At 34.6% G+C, this 15,461-nt stretch overlaps 1 protein-coding gene across 3 annotated transcripts; it reads right to left on the reverse strand.

Annotated features, from left to right (window-relative positions):
* Nucleotides 1-20: 20 nt before the first annotated feature.
* LOC113077600 (BRISC complex subunit Abraxas 2-like) lies at nt 21-5,455 on the reverse strand. 3 transcript variants are annotated; one of them, XM_026249906.1, is made up of 8 exons: nt 5,342-5,455; nt 3,524-3,614; nt 2,104-2,140; nt 1,946-2,012; nt 1,633-1,823; nt 1,319-1,438; nt 769-853; nt 21-179 (listed from the first exon to the last, which is right to left on the reverse strand). In XM_026249906.1, exons 1-8 carry the CDS (start codon nt 5,411-5,413, stop codon nt 51-53), a joined length of 792 nt encoding a protein of 263 aa, XP_026105691.1. In that variant the 5' UTR covers nt 5,414-5,455; the 3' UTR covers nt 21-50. The 3 variants fall into 3 exon arrangements, with proteins under 3 accessions (XP_026105691.1, XP_026105690.1, XP_026105688.1); XM_026249905.1 differs by having other exon boundaries at nt 1,319-1,441; XM_026249903.1 differs by having other exon boundaries at nt 1,319-1,459.
* Between the last annotated feature and the right edge of the window lie 10,006 nt (nt 5,456-15,461).

A 15,461-nucleotide genomic window follows, 5' to 3' on the forward strand; every position in this document is an offset into this window, starting at 1 on the left:
AAAGAAGTTGTTCCCTTTTTTGTTAAACAAGCATTAAATGCGCAGAATCATCAGTACATACTTCTCTCTTCTTCAGCGCTGTTACGTTTCCGGAGAGCGATTTCCTCTTTGAGTTTGTTCACTTCTTCTTGGATTTTCTCCCTCACTCGTTCACTCTGATCCACTTCACAACACACTGCCTGCAGGACGACAGAAAATTCTTTAGGGATGCATGGCATTATAGAAACATCATCCCAATCGGCGGATAAGGCTTAAAATGTAAACATCGGCATAGTCATACTAAATAAAGATAACTCACATGTGCTCAAGGTATGCTAGTGATTTTTACAGCTCTTTTGCTTTAGACCATCTACAAGTGTTAAATCTATAGATAAAATAATAATATTACAACTGCATCTGATTTCAGCAGATTTTATTATAGTTATATTCAAAGCTTTCAATGTACTTGCTTTAATAATGTTTATTTAGTTCTAACAAGTCAGTTTTTGTTTAAAACAAACTAAAATTGAACATAATTTGTTTATAATCTCTACACAGGAGAGAATTGGTGATGTTTCCAAACAAAAAGAAATTAATAACGGTAATCGGCTGTCAGCCAAAATATGTTGAAAATCTAAAAAAATCAGCAAAAATCAAGTATCGTGAATCCTTAAATCCTAGATAGTACATTCTCAGCATTATTTATTTAAAACATTTTAATGTTATTTTTACATGTAGCAATTGTGTTGTATTGAATCAACATCTCCTGAAGTTAAGAGTGTAACTCACCTGCACTCTTTCTTGAAGGGCACTGTATACTTGAAAAATAGCTCGAATATCTTTCATCACCCCATCCTTATCAAAGAACTCAGTCCTAAAAATGTAAATAAATAATTAAATAAAAAATGTAAATAAACACTTGTTCAAGTATTTACTGCAGCAGAAGTCTGGCTTTTTTGTTTTACATTCTGTCCAGTTTAAATTAAATAAATTAAGAAAAAATGTACCATCAAATATAAAAAAAATAGAGCAGCTTTACTGTTGTGAACATTGATATTATTAAGGAATGTTTCCTGAGCACCAAATCAGTGTATTAGAATCATTTCTAAAGCATCATGTGACACTGAAGACTGGAGTAATAATGCTAAAAGTTTTGCAATCACATGCATGAATTACATTTTAAAATATATTCAAATATAACAGTTTGAAATTCTAATATTATTTCACAATATTACTATTCTGATGCATTTTTGTTTAAATTAACATTTCTTAATGGTAGTGTAAAAACTAAATAATTTGCTCTAACTACATCCTGAACATTGCAGTCAGGTTGCCTCACCCATGTTCTTTAATGACACTTGCGTAGTTCTTGGAGGTGTTCGGCACAGATGAGACTTTATATTCCTGTTGACTGGTGTTGCCCAGGTTTGGGATGCTTAAAGATATCCTCTGGTTATACCTGCTGATATAAAGATCCAAACTGCAACAGAAACACTCATAAACATGGTCTCAGTTACATCACACAATTTGCAAACATTATGCATGGTATTAGGAAATAACAATCTAAGAGACAAGTCTCTAAACAGTTAAAACACAATCATGATTTTATCCTATTTTACCCAACAGGATTAGATTTTACAAGTATGTACATACTTTCTGTTGGGCCTGAAGAGCACATACTCCAAAGCATGTGTGGAACTATTGGCTGTGGAGATGAAGCTGAAGAGGAGGAAGACCAGATCTGGGATGCCAAGTATATGGGTCAGCTGCTTGTGGATCACCTGCTCCCTGAATGACATCTGCTGTTGAGTGTTCCTTCGAAACCGGTACCAGCCGATGACATTCTGCTCAGCAAGAAGAGACATTGTGAAGGGGATCGGCTGAATTAACTCACAACGTCGAACACCAAAGGACAAAGAACCTGCCAAAGCACCTGCTAATCATTTATTTCATGATAACCGCTTACTTTTCTTCTGTCCTTGAGGATTCTGTTGAGATTTTCTTCATTGACATTACCTGCATAGTCATAAAAGCTGAAACAAACAAAGGAATTTTTATTCAGTTAAAACTTACAGATAATAACATTAAAGAACGCGTCTATTAAATCCAATTACCCATTCTTACCTAAACAGTTGTGCACAAGGTTCGTGATTATGGACCTCTGAAAAACAAGTGAATGCGAGTGATCAATTATTTTTAATATCTCATTAAAGTATGCTGTGACTGTTCAACAGTGTTGGGAGTAACGTGTCACAAAAGTAACGGCAATTTGCTGTAACGCAGTAATACAACGCATTACTAAAAAACTTTGGGTAATATAGAATTGTACACAACATAATTTAACTCAAAATTCAGAGGTGAATTTATCAACCCCGCAAAACAGCACCAGAGAAAAAAATTCCCCGGGTAAAATAGTTAGTCTGTTTCCTGCTGCTGGAATTCCATGCTTGAGATGACTGCAGAGACGTATTCTACACCTTCACGTTCATCAGAGAAAAGGACAAGAAGGCAATCTATGTGCGACATCCAACTCTCAACACCGAGAGACAGCACGAGTAACTGAAGAAACGCTGGTGCCACAAACAGTAACCTAACACAACAAAATCTGTTTTTATTAAATCATAGTCTAGATTTAAAAATAATGAATCTGCAAAATATATTTGACTTAAATAATGAACAGGTTAATAATATGAAAAGTCTAAGTGTATATGCTGACGAGTTTGGTTCATTTTTGTGTGGCGCGCCGCTCTACAGGAAACCGAGATGACAAAGAGCATCCTAAAATAAAAATACACACTGCAGTTTCGAATCATCTGTATGACCAAAAATTACAGAGAAGTTACACAAAAGTAGTGTAACGCATTACAATTCAGAGGCAGTAATATTGTAATGTAACTAATAACTTTCAAAAGACAGTAATAAGTACAGTGTATTACATTTTGGAAGTAACTTGCATTTAAATATTAATGTGCATACCGACAGCTTGGAATAGATAAAGAAACATGCTCTCAAATATATGGTCATATGCTAGGCTAGGACAACACAACCTTCATAATGACTCCTCTTACTGCAAATATAAGATAGTATCGGATCCCACTTTTGATGTGGAATGCCTTTGTGAAATTCTTTGTGAAGTTATCAGAGATGAAGGGTTCCTGGGAGCAGTGCCAAACTCAGAAACATGATCTCTTAATGTTGGAGAGGAGCTATTTCCAGCATTTTTAAGCCAAAAAATGGTCTACACTGATGTATAATGCTGGCTCTCTCGAATAGTTGTTAGTTTATCCGCTTACTGACAATCAGAACAGTCTGCTAAAGTACTGACTGAATGGTTGAGACTGATCAGATTACATCAAGCCATATCTTGAACTGATAAAGTCTCTCTGCTCGCACAGGAAGGCCGTCACGTCCTCACTCTGAAATGTGTTATGTCTGTGATTTGAGCCTTCATATTTTGTATGATCAGGTTTACCAAACTAAAATGGTTGTCAACTTTTGTCTGTATAGCTTTGGGACGGTAAAAAATAATCAACCGTGGTTTTACCTATTACACTGAGGAATTCTGCGCTACCGATGTGTGAGTCACTGATGCTTAAAGTCTCCTCCTGTCTCACTTCTCCCAGCAGGAAGCCCTCCTAAAAGAGGCAGAAAATGGCATTTCAATGGCAAAGACAGTGTAGTTAAGACAGAATGTTATTATGACCACAAGTTAATAGACACTTTCAACACAAAAGGGCCTGCAATTGTTTTAAAACAAAGTAATAATTCATATTATTATAACTCAAAATCTGGGATGTCCACATATAGTTTAAAACCCTTGAATGATTTAGCAATTTATTAGCAATAAACATGAAATAAACAAACATTAAGTATACAAATGTTAAACAACAACCTAAAAGTACAAACTTTTTTTAGTACTTTGCTTATTTAAAAAAAAAAAAAAAGCATTTCAACTTGATCATATATAAGATGTCAATTAGTCAGGGTTTGCTAGTCTAGGTTTTAGTTATTAAGTTGACAAACTAATAATAATAATAATTACAAAGATATATCGTTAATTAATATTTTCCTAAAGTAACAGGGCAAATGCCATTTTAAGGGGAACACAGATATTTGATGCATTTAAAAAGCGAACAAAACCTAATCTGTACCTCTAATTTTCATCGGATACCAAAACAAAAGTGTTCATATTAGGTGAATGTACCCAGAATTCGTGCAAAGAATATATGTCACAAAATAGACAAGTTTATACCAGGAGGTCTGAAAAACTGAAAATTCCCAAACACCGCTGTAATGAGAGAACAGAAACACGGTTCTCCAGGAACACACACAGCACAAATTCTATCGTTATTTACTTGTTCAGTTTCATATCACAAAGAAAATGCAGATTATTTGTTTTTTTATTTACATTTTTTTTCTTAAAATAAAATTATGTTATGAATGTAGTTTAGTATCAAAAGCCCACATAATAACACCATGCAAACTGACAGTCTGTTCATTAGACAAGCTCCAATCAAAATGAGAATGGTTGTCATTTAAGATATTCAATAAGGAAAACAGATCTTTGACTGAATGAAAACAGGTTAAGCATAACAGCAGACTAACCAGCACACAACTACCGGTATGCGAAGCATCCAGGTCAATGACAGATCACTTACTTCCTAATGCCAAAACTAGTACACTAGAGGAAAATAGTACACTAGAGGGAATAACACAAAAGAGCAAAAACGGCTAGAAAATGTTAAGCAATTTGTGAACACTTCATTTAAGGTCTATTAGACATTCAAGTTTGCATTTGACGGTTATTGCTCCCAAACAAGTTAGCCAGTCAGCTACTATGACTACCTTGACACCTATAAGATGACATCGACGAGATTTACTTTCACCAATCGCTACTGGGCGGTGTACATTTATGACAGCGTGCAATCATACAGTGAATATACGGCAATGACACTTTCTGACGAGCTTGTAAAATCTTTCGGGCTTGTGGGTTTGCTAGCTGTCAGTCAGGCAGCGTCTCAAAACTCAGTGTGCTGCCTATCTAGAGAGCATTCTGTTTATCACCGAAGGCGTGTACTGAGTCAGCTCTGTTCGACTTATGACATCTACAGATGTCATAGAATACTGCAAAAATCCCACTGACTCTGAATTTTGAAAACATTCTATCGAACATCTGAATGTTATCACGGTTGTCTGTGTAGGCAGCTCCGCAGGTTTCACACACAGCCCTCTAAAGCCACACCAGGAAGATGACACCGGGAAATGAATTCATTCTGATTTGATGGAATAAACTGTATGTTGCTTCGCTGTGCGATCGTGCTCTTAAATATTTACCCTCAAAGGCAGATGACAGAGTACTTACGTGGTCGGAATTGCTGTTGGCACTATGATAACACACAGAACTAAAAGTGTATCCCGAAATTGACGCCGCCATGATGGAAACATACGCGCCGAGCCCACAATAGTGATGTGTCGTTCTTGAACGATTCGTTCATTTTGAACGAATCTTTAATGTGACTCGGGAAGAACGAGTCGTCTCGGGGAGTGATTCGTTCAGTCGCGCATGCGCATTATTCTATGGGTTCTGTTCTAGTCGTAGTAATTCACCTGTCAGTCAATGCAGTCTTGAGCCGGAAAGAGAATTGATTAGTTCATAGTTCGAGTCTATCGGGTTTTTGACTCGTTCCTCAATCACGTGACAGCCCAATACATTAAACCCAATGCAGCATGAGCCGGAAAGAGAATTGATTAGTTCATAGTTCGAGTCTATCGGGTTTTTGACTCGTTCCTCAATCACGTGACAGCCCAATACATTAAACCCAATGCAGCATGAGCCGGAAAGAGAATTGATTAGTTCATAGTTCGAGTCTATCGGGTTTTTGACTCGTTCCTCAATCACGTGACAGCCCAATACGTTGAACCCAATGCAATATGAGCCGGAAAGAGAATTGATTAGTTCATCTCATGAGTCTTCGGGTCGAGTCGTTCCTTAATCACGTGACAGACCCATACGCTAAAACCATAGACACTGACAGTAAAAGAATGCAGATAATTGAATAGTTCATCTTTCGGTTCTTCGGGTTTTTCGTTCTTTTGTACTGTGAGACAACATTGGCTAGAGTAATTAGTTCATTTACAACTTTCCTTACAAAATGGGTGCGTAGTACTTATTTATTATTAGTATTATTTACTCTAGCAGCCATTCTGAAATATGTAATATCCCGCTCAAAAACACTATAACTTATCTTGGTATTAAAATATCGAGAAATCGTAGAGAAACTCTGGACCTAAATATGCTCCCGGTGACTCAGACCATCAAAACCAAATTTAATTGTTGGTCTGCCAGAGATCTATCCATATATGGCAGAGTTCTGTTAAGTAAGGCAGAAGGAATGTCAAGAGCAGCTTATATTTTCTCATCTCTAGATGTTCCAAAATCCACTTGTTCCCAATTAGATAAAATTCTCTTCAAATTTATATGGAAGAATAAGCCTGACAAGGTTAAAAGGTCTGTTCTTTCAAACCCTCTGGCTGAAGGTGGTCTGAATGTACTGACATTTACTTCATTTAACCAAATTATAAAAATCAACTGGATTAAAAGATTCCTCAAGTGTCCAAACAGTATGTGGAATATTATTCCAAACAGCTTATTTGAAACTATTGGTGGTCTTAACTTTCTATTGATATGTCCTTTTTCGGTAGGAAAACTCCCTGTGAAATTAAGCAATTTTCATAAACAAACCTTGTTATGTTGGAATCTTATCTTTAAACACAATTTCTCCCCTCACAACTGTATTCTGTGGAACAATGCATATATACTACACAAAAACAAAACACTCTTTCTGAATAATTGGTTTATAAGTAATCTGTATACAGTAAACAATCTGCTAAATACAAAAAATGATTTTTATTCTTGTGAGCACTTCATGGAAAAATATGGTATTGATACATCTCAAGAAGAATTCGAAATGGTGATTAAATCTATTCCTGTTAGTATTGTTTCTTTAGCGCAGAGCATACAGACAGATACTTCTCTATCTGTAACAGTTGATTCTCCTACTATTTCTGGCATTCCACTCACAGATAAGAGATGTAACAATACTTTTATTAGAAACATACTTGATCCTGCCAGTACTCCTATATGTAAACACCGATGGACGTTACTGGACAAGAAATTATGGAACATGATCTTCCTGCTACCTCACCAGTATATTATTGTAAATAAAATCAAAGAAGTTTTATTCAAAATTGTTCACAGATATTACCCTTCAAAAGCAAACATCTGTACTTTTTTTCCAACTGTGTGTAACTTTTGTACATTCTGTGGCTGTGAAGGAGAAACCATTGAGCATGTTTTTGTTGATTGTCCCATTGTAGCTTCCTTTTGGTCCCAATTACAAAGATTTATTTCCCAAAAGATAAAAAAGAATATTTCTCTAAGTAAATTTGAAATACTTCTTATAGTCACTGAGCCAAATTTATTAGCCAATGAAAAATACGTAATTAACTTAATTATTATTTTAGCTAAATATTATCTGCACAAAATGATTTGGCAAAGAAGCAAACCCTCCTTTTACAATTTCAGAATTACAGACCTTAAAAAATATTGGAACAGCATTGAAAATTTAAAAAAAAAGAACAACAAATTAAACAAAACAATCAAATTATTTCATTATTTTAACTTTAATGCAGACCCCTAAGTGTTTTTCAATTATGTATCTATGTGTTTTTTATTTATTTATTTTATTTTTTTTTCTATTTTATTTCAGATCTTTTCCTGTCTCTTATTTTGTTCTTGTTAAGATCAGATTTATGAAGCTGTATATTGATTCAACTTGGTTTACGTTTTAAAATTGTATTTTGACAAAATGTTAATAAAAAAAAAAAAAAAAAAAAAAAAAAAAAAAAAAAAAATATTATTTACTCTTACAGTAACGTGATGCATTTCTGGTTTCAAATTGTTGTTTTTAATTTCTGTCATGGTGGTACTTTTCCATAACACTGAATGTGGAAATAAAGAGTTGGTTATGCTTAAAATGTTGATCTTTTTTTCTGTCTGTTTGTTTGTTTTTGTTTAGTTGTGCAGTTATTAAATCAGATTGTCTGTGTAAACCATACTTTTGTAACATATGACACTTTATAAACATTAAAAACACTGTACATACTTTTGAATAGTTGTTTATTGTTTATTACAGAAAAGCTTTGTAACAAAGAGGACAACTATTCCAAAATAAATTAAAATAATAAAAATGTAAATAATTAAAAATGAAATTAAAATTAAAAGATAATAAAGCCACAGGGTCTAATAACCTTAACAAATGAACTTTAAAAGTACAATATAAAAAAAAGAAAAACTAAATATTGCACAACAAGCTATTCACAAAATAATTTTAAACCATTTGAATAAAAAATAAATGAAAATTAAGAGATACTAAAGCTATGGAGCCTTATAACAATAACAAATTACCTTTTAAAATCACAACAACAAAAATATTGCACAACAAGCTAGTCTTTTTCTAAATAAATAAAAATAAATAAGCTTTAAAATAAATAACACACTGTGGCTATATTTTTAGGACTTGCTTTAAGGCATGTTTACATTATTAAAAAAAAAACAAGCTCCCTGACCTTGGATGGGCTGAGTCTGTGAGTTCTTCTATCTGAGATAATCTGCCCAGTTTTAGAAAAAAAAAATTCAGATGGCACGGATGTGGCCACAATGCAAAGTCTTGTCTTTGTGACTTCAGAAAGGCTTGTGTAAACTGGTGAACATCTCCTCCACCAGGCCAGAGGGTCTGATGTGCGGGGTAAGAGTGGCTCTGCAAGGTTGGCCCGCATCTCCATCATAGCATCTGAGGTCTTAGAAGAGGTAGCAGAAGGCCTCAAGCTTGCTACCCTCTTGTCAAAGTCTTCCCAAAACATGGCCCTGCACTGGCAGTGTACCAGGATCTGAAACTCCTCACTCTGAGCTGGGTTAAAACTGTTAAAGCTGAAGTTATCATAACCTTAATGTCTTTAACATTTGTCTTTAACATTAATAATTCAATTCAAAATGTTATTTGCTTTTAATGTATGTCATTATGTCCTTTTTTGGGCAATCTTCTTATACATATATTACACCAATATGTCAAGTCTGCCTAGGAAAAGCAATTATTATACCAGCAAACTCAAAATTGGAGTAAAAATGAACAAACTAGTCTATAAATACTTTTTATTGTAAGCTTGGATTATTATATTATTATATAGCCTAGTGTTTATTTACCGATAGACAGTCAAGAAGACAAATTAATCAAAATTTTATTTATAACAGGGTTTTATTTATTTATAAAATAATAACAAACCACAGATCCTCAACAAACAGTAACAAAAACACGGTGACAGAAATGTCAGAAATAGCGCATGGGGCTGTCACGTGATTAAGGAACGAGTCAAACTCGACCCGAAAGACTCATGAGATGAACTAATCAATTCTCTTTCCGGCTCGAGACCGCGTTGGTTTCGCGTATGGGGCTGTCACGTGATTAAGGAACGAGTCAAACTCGACCCGAAAGACTCATGAGATGAACTAATCAATTCTCTTTCCGGCTCGAGACCGCGTTGGTTTCGCGTATGGGGCTGTCACGTGATTAAGGAACGAGTCAAACTCGACCCGAAAGACTCATGAGATGAACTAATCAATTCTCTTTCCGGCTCAAGACCGCGTTAGTTTTGCGTATGGGGCTGTCACGTGATTAAGGAATGACTTAAACCCGAGGACTTCTTGTCAGATAAGAGGTGAGATGAGCTAATCACAGACTGAAGACCCAGGTAAAGAATGAGTATTTTTTTTCTTTATCTCATAGCATTTTATTTTTGTATTGTTTGTGGTGTGATCAACGTTTGCGTAAGTACTAGATGTGTTGAGGAGGTAGCACTTAATATTTTAATAACATTTTGCTAAAATGAACGAAATGAACGAAATGACTCGAAAAAAGATTCGTTCATTTTGCTGAACGAGACTCAAAAGTCCGAGTCGGTAAAATGATCCGAACTTCCCATCACTAGCCCACAATCCTTTGCGCGCGCACGCACTGTACACCAGCCTGCCCGTGAATAAACAAACCCTCTGCTGAGGTAAAAGATGCTCACTCTAAAATATTTATTTATTAAACGCTTGACTGGACGAATTAGATAAAATGTTATAAATACAATACATTTATCTACTGTTATTTAAAAAAAAAAACATTTACCTTAACATTCTTAACACGTAATAATAATAATAATAAAATTACATTTATCTACATACTTGTTGTATAAACCACAATATTTACCTTGAAATCAACATCGTCTTTTAATCCCACCTGTCTCTGTATTTATTGTTGAAATAAGTGCAATGATACTCATCAGAATTGAAGACACACATTACGTCATGACTGTGGAGTGATGTAGAACATAAAGTGAGAAATATGTGCACCAAAAAAGTACACCTTTGTCAAATGTGTGATGTTTTTATTTATTTACCTAGTTTTGTTATTAATTGTATTTTTTATTTATATCCGTGCATTCAGTTAGTATCTCTTTGATTTCTGTTTTGAATATGCAATAAAACTCTACCTTTACCTGTATTACAAACCTTTATTTTGAAGTTTCACGTCGATTGTCATGTTCTGTTACGTCAGCGTAAGTTGAGGCGAGACGTCATGATGAAATCGTCAGTGAGCACCAGAGGTGGGTAGAGTACCCAAAAACTTTACTCAAGTAAAAGTAAAAGTAATTCTAGAAATATTTACTCAAGTAAAAGTAAAAGTACTAGTCTTGAATAGTTACTTGAGTAAGAGTAAAAGAGTATCGGATAAAAAATCTACTCAAGTAGTTAGTTACTAGTTACTTTGGGTCATATATACGGAGCCTTTTTTTATTTAGATAGGCTATATAGAAAAAAATGTATGTAATGTATGTGTGTGTGTGTGTGTGTAAATGTATATATTTCATCAGCCTTTACTCCAATTTATGTAATTTGTTATAAAACCCTGTCTTTTTACTTAAGTAACAAATATAGGTGTCATGCCATAACATATTTTTAATATGACTGACTTTATATTAAATGTGAATTTAACATTGAAAGTTAATGTGATATAAATATTGCTACTAATCTTTCATTGTTCTGAAAGAGAGCAAATAACATTTACATTATTAAAGATCATTTTCACTGACAGTGTAGATTTCAATCACTCTCAGAAACTCCCATTAAAATCACTGAAACTGTTAACACTGTGAAATCAATATCTTAATTATAGATTCGTACACACATCTGCACTTTGTTGTTTCTGACAAAAGAGGTATTCAGTCAGTGAGCGAGTGAAGGAAGCACCGACATTTCAGCGATGACTCATCGGAACACTTCTGATTGGCCACTGCATTCAAGAGCTCAACAGAGCCGTGTGTGATTGGTTAATGCACAGCGCTGTAAAAACGCGTCTGTCTCTGGCTCAGCGCCAGCAAGCGATCACAGATCTGAATTTAGCAGCTGATGATATGACTCGCTGAACGTACACGCACCGGTGTGATTGTATTAAAATTAATAAAATCTTAATTGGCTATTTTTTGTCTTTTGGAAGCTGCATTCAACTTGACTCCGCTCTGTTATAAGCCACACACGTACAACAAACTAATGTCACAGTGGTATCGTGTACTGTAATCGAATGTAGCCCAAGTTATTACCTGTTAAACAGTAGACAGCACACGCGTTCATCTAACAAGGATCTCCATCACAAGCAAATAATAGCCTTTGCAGATTTGCTTTCAATTCAGTGCAGTTCCATAGCCCCGTTTTCAACGCTGCTGATGATCTTAAACGTTACTCTGAGTGAACCGCTTCAGAGCTCAGCGAGTGCAGCATGGAACTGAACGACTCAATCAAACTGATTCATGAACCAATTCACTCGTTTGCCAATTGGATTGATCAAGCCTTTGAACAGAGTTGACTCAAAAGAATGAATCATTCGCGAATGGGCATCGCTCATTGCCCAGAGAAAAGTAGACGGCGCGTTTGGAATTAACTGAAGCATTTATAACATTTATTGCATTAAGATAAAGTAACGAGAGGGGCGTCCCCCACAGTAACGAAGTAAAAGTACCGATTTTTCCCAAAAAAATTACTCAAGTAAGAGTATAAAGTACCCATCTTTAAATATACTCCGAAAAGTATTAGTTACCCCGAAAAATTACTCAAGTAAATGTAACGAAGTAAATGTAACTCGTTACTACCCACCTCTGGTGAGCACCTGTTTTTACCTTTACTGTCTATGGTTTTTACGTAGTCTAAGATGAGCACACATGTGTAGTGTACAGATTTAGAAGAATATTTTGCTCCGTCAAAACTCGGAACAAAGAAGTAGTAAGAGTTTTTTATTATTATTACCATATTGAAGTATCATGTTATTGTTTATTCAATTTAATATTCAAAATGTCTTTAATTGATCTTAAAAAGGTCTTAAAATGTTGTTAAGTCTTGAAAAGTATTTATCTTCATAAAACTTGCAGAAACCCAGATGATGTTATTAAGTGTAAATAATAATCACGTCCGTTATCTCTTAAGGCTTGTATATTCCAAGGCTGCTGTAGAGCTCACCGTAAATATACTGAATGAGGCTGAAAGGCATAAAAATGCATATGTAATATCAGTTATGTAATTTTATAATAAACTATTTTGGAAAATGTTGAACTTGTTTTTCTTAATATTGAGGTATTTAAAGAAATAAAATGTTGATCGATTTACCCGTTACATGTCTCCTGGTGTGATGTTAGCAGAGGAACTCATGAGGGCAGTATTGAGCTACATTTAATCTTAAGGTTATGTCCATTTTTACACAGTTCTTAAAACGTTGTTGTCTAATGTACAAACATGGAGTAGGTAGTAGTTGTGTACACTGTTGGGTAAAGTTCTTTTTTGTCTTTCTATGTAGGGTTTTATGTTAAAATATGAAAAACATTTTTTTATTAGTTTTTATTTTGTGTATGTATGAATGGTTTTGTCTGAAGATTAGTGCAAATTTTTTTTTACACATTTTTATTATTATTTTCCTTGTAGAGCTTGTCTGATATTTGAGTAATTTGAGCAATATATATATTTTTTAAATATATTCTAAAACTATTGAGACAATACAATGGAACTAAATGTAATGAAAATGCCAGCTGTAGTTAAATGCAGTGGAATTAGTTAAATAACATTTGCATTGCTATTTAATTGCTTGTTGTTAATGCCAAGTTTTCGGGCGGCACTGTAAAAGCCAATTCAATACCAAATTATAAAATCAATTTAACTAAATAACCAATATTGTCAAAAAGCCCCTTTATTTGTGCAACATAATTTGTTTATCCATTTACTAAACATCCAGTAATTGAGCTTTTTTGCCTAACAGTTTTCACGCACCACAGCTTTCCCCCGAAGCTTTCAAGCACTCTCACGAAGTTCTTGCACTAATGTGAATGTGTTTCTGGGTCTCCCGTTGAAACGGCTGCGCATTAACAAATGTCTCTCGCTATATTCTGGGTCACACTATTGACACCTCAGAAATAGCGTCCATACAGTCTCTGTTACCTCTCTTTTCCTTGGGTATATTTCTCTTTCTCTTGGTCATTTTTAAGAAAAAGTCTGACAGCTGCACCTGATAAGAAAATGATTGAGCTTCCAGGACACAACTGCTACCACGGCAACAGTGAAAGAGCAATAAAAGACTGGCTTTGGGCCATGATGCCGTGGTGCTTTAAAGAGAGCGAACCCCCCCATACCTCTCTGGTTATTACCTCGTCCCCTAGCCAGAGAATGAAATGAAAAACAAAGAACAGAATTTAAATCTCTCTCAGTACCTTCCAGAGACAAAAACAGAAGTTTACATTAAATAAATGGATTGAGAGTGTGAAAACTTCACCTTTTTTTCCGTGCATTGGCATTTCTTGTTAGTAAGAAGATAGACAGCTCTTATTGAAGCAGAGATGGTGAATAGTGAATTAATAGTGTGCGAGGATCGATAGCCAGCCAGTGTACATAAATGTGAAAATCAGCTGTGAAGCCTGCAGCACTGGCCGCTCAAACACACAGTGACCTTGAGTTGGTTAGGAGCTTGCATGCTGGCTCAGAGCAGTCAGACTCTTGCTTGGAGCACTACAAGGACTTTCCAGGATCTACCACTCTGCTGACAGATGATCATTGTTATCCATTGCTAATTAACTTTAATGCCTAATAGTCTTTTGTTTTCATGGACAAACATGTATTAGGCAAATGGTTGCATGTGAAAAACAATAAAAGCCATATATGTTAACTTGGCATTTTAGACAGAATTTTTTAATTTTTTTTAAATATTTTTCCCTTCATCAGAATGGTATGAAACTTGGGGACTTCTGTGGCACTTGCTATTAGTGAGCACACACACGAATCATGAACATTATTAGAAAAGGCAAATTGGTCTAGTTAGAACTGCGATCTTTGTGACCAAAACTTACCACCATATGAACGGGTAATATGAAAATACAGAGCATATTATTTCTGAAAATCCTCTTATAAGTGACTAGGCAATGCACATGTGGTTGCCTCATGGTATTTTATATGGTATTGCACATTATGGTATTACAAATGATTGTCTTTATTTCTCCAAGATGAGAATGATATCAATCTGCCATGCTTTTGAATAACTTTTCTCTATTTTTCTCTTAAACACTGTATTAATTAAAAAATAGAATTACTTTTTCTGAACTGTATAATTTATAAATGAATATTTAGTGCCATGAATGGTTCTATAATAAATAAGAAAATAAATATAAAAATAATTCGTGATTTGTTGGTGTTTTAATTGTTGAAATAAAGCAGTACATTTGTAAGTGAGTGTGCGGTTATATCTCTACATTAATTAATAACAAACATCAGTGAAGATAATAATGCCATTAGCTGGTGACAAGTTTCTGTCATTGAGTCATCGAACTAAATTGTTTAACAAATTACCACTACTGTGTGTTCATATACACCATGGTTAATTCTATTTTGAATATGTTTGGAACTATTTTCATTGGAGGATCAAAAATACACAAGGTAACTTATTCACAATATTGTGTCATAGAGAAAATAAATTATTTTTTTCCCTAATCACAAACATGCTGATACCCAGAGCTCTCCTGCTAAATTGTTATTGCGATCTTATGATCTGATTTATTCTTTGCTATCAGGAAATTCAGTTTTAAACCTTCCAGACAAAACCATTACAAAAAAGAAAAATCAGTTTCCATTGCCAGGTGATGATCATTCAGCAGGTTGCAATAATGAATGCTGATGTGAAAAGCCCATTCAGGGTTTTTAAATAAAAGACTCTCGACTGTTCATGATCTTGACCATTATCCTCTACTTGAATTTAAGGTTAGGGCTTCATTTGTCCCAAATTTATCTGCATAATTAGAGTGTAAAGCCTTTAATTCAACATCCAAGCACAGGCTTCTCTAATGAAGAAAAATGT

Source organism: Carassius auratus, unplaced genomic scaffold (genome assembly GCF_003368295.1).
Source record: "Carassius auratus strain Wakin unplaced genomic scaffold, ASM336829v1 scaf_tig00022885, whole genome shotgun sequence".
NCBI lineage: Eukaryota > Metazoa > Chordata > Actinopteri > Cypriniformes > Cyprinidae > Carassius > Carassius auratus.

What these genes read in the sequence shown, in the direction of transcription:
- LOC113077600 (XM_026249903.1), bottom strand. Translation starts at nt 5,413, where the DNA reads ATGGCGGCGTCAATTTCGGGATACACTTTTAGTTCTGTGTGTTATCAT. An exon ending in CCAACAGCAATTCCGACCAC is followed by an intron (nt 3,615 to 5,341) that starts GTAAGTACTCTG and finishes TGCCTCTTTTAG; the next exon opens with GAGGGCTTCCTGCTGGGAGA. An exon ending in CCCTTCAAGAAAGAGTGCAG is followed by an intron (nt 180 to 768) that starts GTGAGTTACACT and finishes GTCGTCCTGCAG; the next exon opens with GCAGTGTGTTGTGAAGTGGA.